The following is a 13,875-nucleotide window of genomic DNA, read 5'->3' on the forward strand; positions in this document are numbered from 1 at the left end:
CGCGTCCCCAGCATACCTGTACTCACTACTTGGTGCCACTCTTTCACTTCTGCACTAACGAAGCAAGCTTGGATTCTACACATTTCACATGTGTGTGCATTGAGAAGACATTTGATCATTAACACTGTACAGGTTCATGAGTTTCAGTAAAGGCTCAACAGAATTGCTGCACCATATATGTGACTAACATCATTTATAAGTTCGCATAAATTAAGCTTCATTTCGTGCCCTGCAGAGGATAACAAGATCATTCCAGTAGGTGTATTTTGTTCCACTTTTTTTCTTCAATAAATGATAATTTGTGTAAAGATATTATGTGAAAATTGTTTTTAATGAACCTAGTCATTTTATCATCAGCTTCAATTCATAAGTGGCATTAATGATTTGATATTTTAACTGCTGTTAGTAGTTACATCTGATTTTAATGTATTCTCAAATGACACTGTCAGTGTTGGTATGATTGATTGCACCTATATCTGAATATTCTGTGAGTTTTTTAGAATAGAGTTTTTAAATTTACTCTTTCTGATAAAAGATACAGGAGGAAGGCTGTATGCAGCCACATGTGGATACTGGACCATTCATTGTGACAACACAATGACCATCTTGTCTTCATCTCAGTAATGGACCATACAGCTATTTTTGCAACACTGCAACTGGTGTGGGTCTATCTGCAATTATTGTTTGCTGTACTATGTGTGATAGTTTAGGGCACCATTAGATACAGTGTTGGGTCTTGATTCTTGAATTTAAGGACAATCTGAGTAAAAATACACTACATGAAGGAAATTGTAGGGTCTGGGGTGCTATCCATTTTTTAGGGTTTCCCACATGCAGTTTTTCAGCAGGGCAGAGCATTCTTCAAAGACTATCAATGCTTCTGTTTACCTGGCCTGTGTTGTGTGTCAGACTTTTCTGGAATGTATCTATAATACGGGAAATTTTTGCAGAATGTAAATAGTTTTGGAGTAAAGATGACCACTCAATAAATAACAGAAATGTTGTCACCAACAGGCATGCTCAAAAGAGAATTAAAACTTTGCCAGCTTTTGGAAGAAATCCTGTGAAGAGCTAGAGTACAAATACACTTGTCTTTCCCAAAACACACACACACACACACCACACACACACACACACACACACACACACACCTTGTATTTGTACCGTAGCTCTTCATAGGATTTCTTCCAAATGCTAGCAAAGTTGTTATTCTCTTTTGAGTGTGCCTGTTGATCACTCAACACTTCTGTTATTTAGAGAATGGTCACCTTTCTCCTCAAAGCTTGCACAGTTCTCTATTTTGCTTCCCTGCCAATGACTCAATGCTTCTGCTACTTGTTGAGTGGTCTCCTTTACTACTAATTTATTTTTTCTGGGATGTAGCTGGACATCATCATTCAGCAACCACCATTAAAGCTTAAATGACTCACATACAAGCCATATGGAGGAAAATTACGCATCCAGACACTCTTTGTTTCTATGCTACCATATTTAGAGGTCCTGATTGTAACAGGCAAGAGCTCCAAACTATTTTGGGTACGCAGCCAGAGAACTGTACACTTTAGTAATGCAAATAATTTCTGTATTGTCATTTTCCTAGTCTGTGGTACAACATTCATTTCAGTCACATGTATCCTTCTGGGTGATGCAATTTTCATGAACATTGATGTATGTGAACTGTACATTGCAGAAACATATTGCCACATGGGTTTGCATTTCTTTTCAGTCTCTCCAAAACATTCCTCGAAACTTGAAGTACATTGTGTTTGCTTCCTCAAGATTTTGTATTATAATACAGTGAAATGCGTGAATAGCATTTTGTTAGATAGGGTAACTGCAGTCTGGTTTTTGGCACCAGTACCATTTTGCTTAATTTATAAATTTCCAACCATTGTTTGTGGTGTAGCTGTTATTGTTATTTTATGCCAGTTAACTTTGTTTTTTTTTGTTAGGAGTGTTCTTGTGCCATATGCACAATTTTATATTCTTGCTCATTGCTCACTTCCCATTCCAAGCTTATGCTGTCCCAACCATTTTGTTGAAAGTGTAATTTATACTGTTCTCATACTGAAAATACATATAAACTGCAGATAGAATTTCTTTATTAGTGCTCAGTTGTTTGCTAATGAGCAAATGCTCACACAAATGGGGCTCACATGTCTCTCTTGATAACAGTTATGGCAGTCATTCGGTGCTCTCTTCTGTGATGGTCTACAAACTACCTGGCCAGTTAGTTAGCCTGCCTTGGAATGCATGTGGTTCCTGTAGACAGGTAATATCATACTACTTTTCCTTACCAGTTTTCTCATCTAGTATGCAACAATCCAGTTACACATGGTATTTAGTTGCATGAACCTATTATCATTGCGAATCATTTATGATTGAAGTTAGTGAGATTATGAACCATGGTCATTTTCATAATGGTCCATGGTATTTAGTCCTTAATTATCACAAATCCCAAAATTTCTCTTCAGCTGATGAGAAATACCTAGAGTCAACGGGTAACATGTTTGTCTTAAAAATTTCTCATTGGCCTGTCTTGCAGCATTATCTATATCCTTGTGTAAGTGTGCCACTTACTTGTTTAATGTCAAATATTTTTTACCGTTTGCTGCTCAGTATGAATTTGCATTGTCAGTCTTTTGAATCAGATTTTACGTGGCAAGCCACAGTTCATCATTAGGCATGTTTTAATGGATTTTATATTAAGTGCGTTCTTCACACATTTTATGGAGTAATCTTGGCTGCCATGTAAAGTGCACAAACATTTTCTTATGTTAATTACTTGTAAATGCTCCTGTGATTAAGGTAACTGGAAGTTGGAGTTATTTCAATATACAGTTATTTCTTTCCGAGCTTCACATAGTTCGCATTTTCAGACCCAGTTCAAAAGATGGTCAACTTCCTCATATGTCTGTGGTCTCTATTGAAGTGAAGTGTAATAGTTACTTTTCCTCAATTTCTTCCATTATAGCATACTACAAAAATAAGGACTCTTTATTAAATTATATATACCACTCATATGTTGCCAAGAGCATCATATATATTAATAAAGTCTTTTTTTCTCAGGATGCTCACAATTTAAACGATTCATTTGGTGCCCTTATTAGAAGTGACTTCCTCTGTCAATGAAAGCTTTGTTATTCATACTAAAGTAACTTGGTTTCTTCCCTTTCTCAAGTCCCCAGTTTAAGAAATATTTGTCAGTTTTTACATTTTTCTTTTAATTTAATTAATTTATTTTTCATTGAATGCAATTAATCCTTTCTTTTGCACAGTCTAGTCAATACTATGTTTGGGTTTTTGTGTATTTGTGATCTCAGGTGCCATTGACACAACTCCACTGATCTTTCCAGTTATTTCTTCAACTTTGCATTTCTTTTTTTCAGCTGAATAATTCACTCATACAATTGTCATGCTTATTGAGGGACATGCTCCATTAGTTAACACAATTGTCCTCGGATAGCTTTGTCTGTGGGCATGCAAATCATTGTTCACAAATGTTAGGATTTATGTCTTTGTTTTGAAATCTCTTCTCATGTTTTCATTCTTGAAGTTTGTTCACCATTGTCCCTTGGAATTTTGAGCCAGTGTGGACACCTTATTTGGTTGCATTATTTTCCTGTGACTAGTATTTATGTTTGATATGCATATACCTTAGTAGATGCAGATAAAGGCATGAGCTGGACAGAGAGTTTAGACCTGATGCCAGCACAAAAGGCCAGTATTTTCATCTGGTACCTCATGGTCTCAAAAGACATTTTCAAATTGAAAAATTGTAGTAAGTAGGTATCAGCATTTTTATGGCAGGAGAATATGGTGCTCAGATTTTATCCTGCTTAAGAAATGACCCAAATTTATTTTTTCATAATAAATTTATGGGAGAGTTATTACCTTTTTTCCGTTAGGAAAGTTTAAGTGTTGTAGTGTATGAAACTAGAATATGCGAAATCTTTTTGAAACTCCTATATTCCAAAGTACACCATGTTGAAACTCAAAGTAAGCAAGGAAAAGTGGAGAGAGAGAAGAGAGAGAGAAGAGAGAGAGAGAGAGAGAGAGAGAGAGAGAGAGAGAGAGAGAGAGAGAGATTGATTGATTGATTGATTGATTGATTTTTACAAAGTATTAGCACAATCCATATTACAAAAGATCCTTGCATTCAGTTGGTGAAAAAGCAATGACACCTTCCTAGGGTTCGTTTGGTGATTACAGAGCTCTTTTCATCCAAGCAGCACCGAGCGAGGTGGCGCAGTGGTTAGCACACTGGACTCGCATTCGGGAGGACGACGGTTCAATCCCGTCTCCGGCCATCCTGATTTAGGTTTTCCGTGTTTTTCCTAAATCGTTTCAGGCAAATGCCGGGATGGTTCCTTTGAAAGGGCACGGCCGATTTCCTTCCCAATCCTTCCCTAACCCGAGCTTGCGCTCCGTCTCTAATGACCTCGTTGTCGACGGGACGTTAAACACTAACCACCACCACCACCTCATCCAAGCAGAAATTAAAATTAAAAAGCGACATACAAATTAAGCTTGTAGCCGGTATGATTTTCATAGTGCTCATTGTCACAACATTCTAACGTAAAAGTTGTATGCTATACAACATCTCAAACAAAATCTGCAAAAAATGCAACATGACTATGTAAACAATACACCAGTCACATTAATCATTATAATTTCTGATGTCAATATTTTGTGATTGCAATGCTTTGTTGTTCTGTTTCAGGGCTGTATGTGATGATTACTTTAAGGGCCTCCCTGAAAAAGAAAAGATACTAAAGTTTTCTTCACCAAAAGTACTTCGTCTCTTAGAAATCATCAAGCAGTTTAAACCTGTCCGATGTCTTTGTGTTAGAGAAGAAAATCAGTCTGTAAAAGACACTAAAATATGCACTGTTCCTGAATGTTGTGGTGTGATTAAAAACAGAGAATTTCCAGAAGAAACTATTTCTGTATTAAGTTATGACAGATCTTTACTCCTGTCACTAAACTTTTCGCCAAGTGTTGATGCAATCAAAATTCAGAATCATGTGAAATGCAAAGACTTACCCTTCAGTATATGTGATACAGCTGAATGCCAAAGAATGTCCAATCACATATATGATAATAACAGCATGAACTGTTTTATAAAGCATCGTTCATTTCCAGTTTGCATATACAACTGTTCTCTACGGCCCTGTGGGGATGAAGACATTCACGGAAAGCATGTCCACATGAATGGTAGTACTCTGAAGATTGTTAGTGAACAATTTTCAATAGCCAGCGTGTTAAGAAATGTTTGGAATTCGTGTAGGAGGAGCTTGCATTCCAGTTCAGAAAGTTTGTGTCATGTTGAACTAAATAAACTGTCTCCTGTGAGCTTATTAAGAACTTTGCATATCAATAATTGTGACTGTATTCACTGTAAATACCATGCTTATGTTTCCTTACATGAGGGATATAGTGAAGAAAATAATGTGGATGAATGTGTTGTTAGTGTGCTGTCAAAGAATGACGTATCCACTTTCCGTGAGAATTTGAGTAGTGAAGTGTCTTTAAATAATACATTGACAAAATCATATTTTGATAACTATGATGATCAGAAGAGTGAGCCTTCCACTCCCTGCAGAGCAGTGATTGGAAGAGGACGTTCATCGAAACAACTACGAAAGGCTGGACCTGGGTCTGGAAAGTTCGATGTTCAAGGCAGAAATTTCCGAAGTGCCTTGCAGGATGACGCAGATGCACTTTGTGGCATAGTGTTCGTTGAGAAGAAATTCACAGCTAAGATCCTTTATCACCTTTTAAATGTTAGTTTTTGCAAAATTATGTTTCCTTTTTATGTTGTTTCAGACTGTGTATAAATTGAAAGATTTTGCCTGCACATCTAATTGCATATGTGCAGTGAAACATTAGAAAAAATTAGAAATGTTTTGAGTGCAATGTATAGTTTGCTGTGTTTACAGAGATAAGGTTAGTAGATAATCAGTTTCTAATGAATTTCATAGTGCCACAGAAATGATTCTTGTGTTATACAGCAGAAATAGTTCCTAAGTTACCTATAACATGTAGTTATGTGTTGTCTTTCTGTGCTCTACTTCCCTGAACAACCTTGCATGATCTCAGCATAGTTTATTGGAATCACAGTCTGGTGAATTCATATCTTACCTATACCATGTATAACATATTGTTTATAACGTATTTCATTAGAACATATAACTCAAATCAGAGAGGCTTAGAGAAGTTGTTGCCCAGGATCAAATACATCCTGCATGTATGTGCTAAAAACTTGCGTTCTTCATACATGACAGATAAATTCTGTTTTCATGTATTTCCAACAGGGATTTGGGACTGTACACTATTGTATATGTTCATATGAAATATGGTGCTAAGTATGGCATTGGCACAAAGAATTTTGAATGGATAAAGGCTAATATGTAATTAATTGTGATATGGAAGTAATAGCTTAACATGCAGTTGATAACCAGGTAATTAGAGATCTGTCATTATGCATAAATCACATGTCAATCAAGTACATGCAATTTTTTTCTGTTTGTACTTACAAAGACTGTTAATAAGTGTGTTACTCAATCCACAGTAAATCTACTTCTTTCAAAACTGCCATTTTCACATAAACGTTATTCAGTAATTATGTATTTACCAATTCACATGATGTGGGTTGAAGCTGTGTGCAGGATGTGGTCCAGAATCGAAGTCCCAACATTTTTTGTCAGCAGTCTTATCAACTGGTTCATTTCATTACACATTTCACTGCAGAGTGATGGATTCCATTCCCAAGCCTAGTTTTTATTGTACATTGCTTTTGCCATCTCTGACATACGGAATGGAACTTTCAACAAGTCTGGCTCGGAATATCACTTCATTTTATTTACAAAACTTAACTTTTTTTAGCCACTTTTGTTACCATAATTAGTTTATCCATGGTGAATTTCAAAAATGTGCTGTTGAAATACAAACTGTCAAATTATTCTGTGTTGAAAAGTAATGGAAGCAGAAAAAAGTATAATGGTTTGTAAACTTTATTAAGATAGTCACAGACCTATATCTTTCCCATTGTAATATGGGTAAACTTAAGTTTCATGTATTTACTCCTTGAAAGTTTACATGCAACAAGCCCCAGATATCTGAAATGGGAACATTTAGACAAAAGGTGACAAACATTCAGAGAACATGAATTCAGTTCTCCTTCTGGTCATCCAGATTTATGTTTTCTGTTGTCTTCCTAAACCACTTAAAACAAACACCAGGATGATACCTTTGAAACATGACACAGACTTCCTCAGATTCTCCTATCTGATCTTGATCTCCATTTCTAATGGTAATAAAAGATTGCAAAAACTCACATTGGTTGAATGGTACAATTCAGTGAACAGATCAAAAGTTACCGTACAGTGGATAAGTCTGATGTTAAGAGCAAAGATAATTGACAGAAACACAAAATATTAAATTCTACCTATGAAAATATATTCATATTTGATGATTCTGTTGCTGTATCACTTTTTTAATGGTTTACAAACTCACCACTGAATGATTCTGAAATAAGTACTCCTGGTCTTGAGAAACAATTATGAATATTCAAATAGATCTAGGAACCTGGCCCCGATGGAATTCGTTTCCTTTCTTTGCCTTTCCTTTTAGATTTTTACCTCAAATGTGCTGCAGAATTAAGCCGTCTCTGAGCTAATGTTTCTCAAGAATCTCGTGCGCTGTGAATAATCTTGTATCACTGGCAAAGAACACAAGTCATTTTTGTTAATAATAAAAAAGATAAAGTAATTGTTACACAGAACTACAGGCCAGTTTCCCTAGTGTCTCTGTTGCAGAATCCTACTGCATAATGTAAACTTAAACCTTATGACATTGCATGAGGACCTTCTCTCAAAGAAGCAATACATAATTTGTGTAAAACACAACTGGCTTTATTCTCCTTACAGGGTGATTTTGTTAAATGAACACAAATTGTAGAAATAAATTTCTGAGAGAATAAGGAGGAAAACAGCTCATATGGACATACAGCCCACACTAGAGAGGGTGCAACGTTGTACACAATGGCAGCACACTCGCACATCAGTACTGGGGGGCATCCACTTCGCCCTGAAGCAGACTCACTCTGGCGTGGCCATGTGTCGTGTAGTGCAGCACTGAGAGATGACGGCCTGGTTTACCAACTGGAATCAGGCCAGGATGGTCTTTATATGTGGAATGGCAGATGGCAGCAGGACTATATCAGGACAAGTATTCCTACTGACAGCAATTGCTCCGCAAACTGTTTACAACAGAGTTTCATCATTTGTATGACAAGCACTCATTATGCTTGTGCCACCATTAGATTGCAGGATAACACTTTTGAACATGCACATCAGTCACTGCTGCATAGTGTTCATACGTGCTTAGAGGTATGAGGGGGCCGCTTCAAATACCTTGTCTAATGGTAGCCTCATTACATCTTGTCAGGTACCATGCTTTACTGTACAGGCATTATGAATTAATAAATATGATACACACTATGCATTTCCGGCCACATGCCCCTAAGACTTTTTTTGTACCTTATCCTCTCAGGGGGCTGCAGTTTTTCTCCATTTACCAAAATCATCATGTATATATCTTGTAAACAGTATATGCAGGTGAACAGATGGATAAACTCTTCAAAGGTTTTGTGAAGGTGTTTGACACTACCACATTATTGAGTGGTAACGGAGATACAGGCTTATATCCTAACAAAAATGTGATTAATTCGAAGAATTTTAACTTGATATAGCCCAGTAAATTATAGTGCATGGCAGTGTTCGACAGAAATGAAATTTATATTGCATGTGTCTCAAGGATGTGTAATAGGAGTACCAGTGTTCTCAATATACATAAACAATTTCTCCGATAAAGTCAGCAGCACTTCTGGTTGTTCATTGACAATGTTGTTGTCTACAGAAAAGTATTGTAAGGAAGTACAGAATGATTAATAAAGCATTTCCACACGTTGTATTGAATGACAGAACTCTTTAAATATGGACATATGCAAGATCATGCCTAGAACAGAGTGAAAGAACACAATATCTTCCGGTGATGAGAGGCCTCCACATCATTTAAATAGCTTTGGATCATATTACAATTCTTTAAATATCTTTGTATCATATTAAGATTCAATATGGAATAGGAAACTGGTAGTAAGAAAAATGGACTGAAGAATCAATATGATTTGGAGAGTTATAGAAAAGTGATAGAGGAATTTTCATACTAGATGCTATGAGCAAAATTGTAAAATGCTGCTTCAGACTTTGAAGTTCATATCAAGTAAGCATCACAGTAGACATTGAATGAATTTAGGGAAGTGCTATGGAAATGGTAATGGGTCAGTGCTGCTCATGCAGAACACAGTAGAAATACTCATGGAATCCTTCTTCCTCATGGGTTACACCTACCAACTATTTATAGTCTGTCATTCTACATCTTTGTTGTGCTTCTCAAACATTTTTCCCCCACAGTTTATTCCATAGCATGCTCGTGGTTGTCTAGTGGGTAGAGCACTAGACTGTGGCCCTGGAGCTTCCAGGTTCAATCCTGGATAGGGATGGGCATTTTCATCCTTCCAGTGCCTCCAGGACATCCAAATGAGTAGTGGCGATTTTTCTCAAGGGTAGAAGGCAGCTGGGGCAAGGGGCCTGCCACCCAGTCTCATCCTAGTATGTGGGATACACACAGCCTGCAGTCAGGCTGAGTGTCTGTTGACAGACTTGTATCACAGGCATTACCTTTATCTTTATGTTATAGCATGTTTTGGCAGACTCAGATCACATTTCTGAGGACATGGTTATGCAAATTAATTTATTTAAGAAAGATCTTCTGTTCTTACAAATCACTGGAATGAGGAAAGAAGCAGCATTGGACAGAGGATTGGCCACATAAGCAAGGTGTCAAGACACTGTATCTTAGATTACAAAATTACAAACTTGTGTTATTTGTTAGGGCCTCCACAGTAGGGATAACATTCTGAAATACATGGTTAGGGCTTCAGAGGTATAGGCAAGAGTTATAGAACATTGCCCACATGATAGGAGTGAAAGGATATAGTTTGGCATAGGATAAAGTGTGACCACCATGAGTGGTGGAAGAAGATACAGGACCAATTATGAGAGGAGGTAGCCGAGAAAGATAGTGAGATGTTTATTTGGAGTCTAAAGACAATACTGAAGTAAGAGGCAAGATGTATGAATCTAGTTGGGAGGTGAATAAGAAGGAAATGAATGGCAACAAGAACCATGAATGGGACTAGGAAGGGGAAAGAAACAAGTGAGGGACAGGGGTTAACAAGATAAAGACCTTGAAGGTCTGCAGAATTGAAGGATTTATTGAATGCACAGTTCTCACCTGCTACGTTCAGAAAAGTATATTTGGTTGAGGAATACATCCAGATATCAGGAAGATTGTGAAGCAGCCATTGAAACTGACCACGTTGTGCTGAGAAGCATACTCTACAACAGTATACTTTAAGTTATCATTGGTTACAGCTCACAATGGGCTTCGATACAGCTGAGCAGTTGGTGTGTGACCATCTACACACAGAAGGATATATAGTGGTTGTTGTGAAGTTTATATGAAACTGTATCTTTTACAAGGGTATGATAAAGGAGCAAATAGCTGGGACCACAAGGGCTGTAAAGACAAATTTTGTACTTGGGGTGCATAGTAAAATACTACATTTAGGCAGAATTTTGAAAGGGTCTGTCTTATTTTGGTGCAGAGTAGATGTCAGGGTCACATTGTGGAAAAGGGAGTTGGAATTGGGGGGGGGGGGGGGGGGGGGGTTGCCACTTTCATGATTGATTATCCAGTATGTGTGAAGAACTAAGAGCATGGAAGGATGTGGCACAAGAGATTCATGTGTCATCCAGGTGAGGAGAGTGGAGCCATCAAACATTTTAGAAAAGGGACTGATTTTTCACTGCAGGTGTCTCAACTTTGAGTGGGAAAGCTGTAAAAGGAGAACACTGGTATGAATGCAGTGTAGTCTCCTATAACTACCCTTCAGAATTTGATTTATGTAGCTATAATTTTACCTCTATTATTGCCCTTAAAGACTTGTTGTGTTATTGTCTCACAGGGTACCATGTTAATCTTCATATAGCAGTTTTTGTTAGTTTTCTTCCTATTGTGCCAATAGGTTATGTTGACTAGATGGTGATTCTTGATGGCTGTCTCTTATTTATATTCATCCAACAAAATTTAAATATGATTTTTGCTAAAAGAACTGTCTTGACATATTTTTGAGCAGTTTATTTTTTAGGGTTTCATACTGTACGTGGTAAAAATGGAATCCTTATAGGATCACTTTGTTGTCCGTCTGCCTGTCCTTCTTGTAAGACCCATTTTTCTAAGGAAATGGTGTATGTATTAAGTTGAAATTTGTGTCAGATACTAAGGTCTACAGTCCCTTGCTGGTGTAAAAAATTCAAGCTTGTAAGTCAGTGCAGTGAAAAGATACGGCCATTTATGTCACATATTTTGATACTCGGAGACTCACTTGTCAAAACCTAGAGCTGAATTGTCTGTGTTGGGCCTGGTGGTCTGCCAATAAAGCACAATATTATTATCTTTATACATAGTTAAGTTTGTGCAGAACCTGCAGACCATGAATCCTACTCACACTTGACTATTTTTAGGGCCGTTGTTTTGTTTTATTTCCCCATATTTCGTAGTTACAGTTGCAAGCTTTTTGTGGTATACTCATTTCCTCAAGTTATCTACAGAGTAGGTGATAGTGATCTGGTCATAAAATTTGAGTTGAATTTGTGTTTTTGCCAGAACTACAGTGCCCTGTTTTTTACCATGTCACCTAAGTTGACTTTGCCTTTGTAATTAAATTTCCACACCATTATCTAACAATATAAGATAATTATTAAAGACCTTATGATTTCTTTGTTGAAAGTAGGAATGGGTGTTGCGTGAATGAGTTGTTCAGAATGAATGCTCGACTTGTATAAAGTGTGAACTAACCATTCAGTTTCAACGAACTGATATTTCCAATTCTTCACAATTCTCACACTTCTTAGTATTCACAACTCATTTGATTTGGCTGTGGCTCACTTACCCACTCTCTTTCCCAGTCCCTTTACATCAACGCTGTGTCACTCGTTCCACCTTCTCTTCACAGTTCCATCCTCTCTACCAGCTGTGATCTTACACCATTAAAGATATAAACAGAGACACTAACAGTGTCAGTGCAGTCATTATGCAAGTAACATGCCTGTGTTGTGAGTCTGGAAGTGAAGCATGCATAGAATCCGTGGCCAAAAGATAATCCTCATTGTAGAAATGTTTGTCATATCATAACTTAAATAATAACATAAATGACACTTTGAGGATTAGTGTAATTAAATTAAAAAGATATTTAAATGAATAAGAATAAACAGATTGGTATCATTTCTGAAGTGAATGTTTAGAGATTTCCATTTAGAAACATGATTTGTTCCACTCTCTTCCTGTCAGGCAATTTCTTCTGTCTTCTATAAGGTGTCCTGTGTTTGAGAACACTCTTTCACACAGCGTGTAGGTTTGCAACAATACACAGTCGAATTTTTGCAAGTTCAAAGAGTGACGGGTATACTGACTACCATTCAGACCACCACTGCAGTGGAGTGCCTTCCCTCTATAGCAGAGGTTCTTGCAGATATTTGCCAACTTCTGTTATTGCAGCAGATCTTGGATGTGGGTTACTCTGCTGCCTGGAAAATGCCTCATCAAATTCAACCCAGAGATACGAAGTAGATTGGTGATTGGGACTGGGATTTTTGTAGTAGCAGTGGATGCATCCATTGCGTATTTCTCATAATGCCTGATCAGGTTTAATTTTACTGTCCCACTAGAATTTTTATCAGAAAATTTGTCTAATTTGAACCAGGGATTCAGTGAGTTGCTTCTGTGAAAGTTGAATTTTTTGCTATACTGCAAAATTGCTGGTACTCCATCAGTCATCTGCTGCACATCACCACGAATTTCAGTGTTGCTGACTGCTCTGTAACACCATATTTCCGATGAGTAGAAATCTGTGGATAATTGATAGTTATGAGTGACATCAGATAGTTCTTGACATCAGCTATTATTTACAGTGTATCAGAGGTTGAATTCCACCTTGTTGTGGTATCATGTTTTAGTGCCAGGACAGTCTTTTCAACTGTTCCTGCATCATTTCGAGTTTCATGCTGGTCTGCGAACTACTTTTAAAAGATCAAAGATTTTTTAACTTTATTCAGAATGAGATGAATGTGCTGAAGCCCATTTTGAACAGTTAATTTCAGTGTTGTGCAAAACAGGGAATATGTTTCCAGATTGTGAGTCTTATAGCTGCCACAATATTGGCAGTATTATATCTAACTACACACATGACATTTTCTTCAGTGCCCCGTTCCGAGATAACACATCACAGTTCTTCGGAAAGGTTCTCTAAAGTGTACCTTTCATCGTATTTAAAGTGCTTGAGGAAGGAAGATGCCACCTCCAGGTCTTTAACAAAGTATGCTGGCAATGTAAAATAGCTCTGATTTCTGATTGAAGTCCACCCATCCACTTGGTTTTGTTTACCTAGTCATAAATTGTGCGTGATACAGTACATTTTGAGTTTTATCTCCACAAATACTCATTAAAGTTTTCTATATCTAGTAAGAAAGCATATAAGAAGTAATTCTGGTAAAATTTATTTTAATTTCATAAGTGAGCCCGTTTTGATACACAGATTTACTATAAAAGTACAAATAAATATAAAACTTTCTTCATATGCATTTTGTTGTACTAGAAACAAACTTTTCCTGTAACTATTCACTGAAATCTCATAAATGATGTAAACTATCGATGAAAAGCTACACATGTTAACAGCAGACATTATTTCAT

The 13,875-nt window shown here is 37.0% G+C and overlaps 1 protein-coding gene across 1 annotated transcript in view; it reads left to right on the forward strand.

The window, feature by feature from the left end:
* Positions 1-13,875, forward strand: part of LOC124721826 (endoribonuclease Dcr-1-like) — a 293,757-nt gene that overhangs the window by 148,988 nt on the left and 130,894 nt on the right. Inside the window, exon 9 of the mRNA XM_047246948.1 lies at positions 4,724-5,786. Coding sequence (XP_047102904.1) covers positions 4,724-5,786 — 1,063 coding nt within the window. The remainder of the gene's footprint in view (positions 1-4,723; positions 5,787-13,875) is intronic.

Source organism: Schistocerca piceifrons, chromosome X, assembly GCF_021461385.2.
Source record: "Schistocerca piceifrons isolate TAMUIC-IGC-003096 chromosome X, iqSchPice1.1, whole genome shotgun sequence".
Taxonomy (NCBI): Eukaryota; Metazoa; Arthropoda; class Insecta; order Orthoptera; family Acrididae; genus Schistocerca; species Schistocerca piceifrons.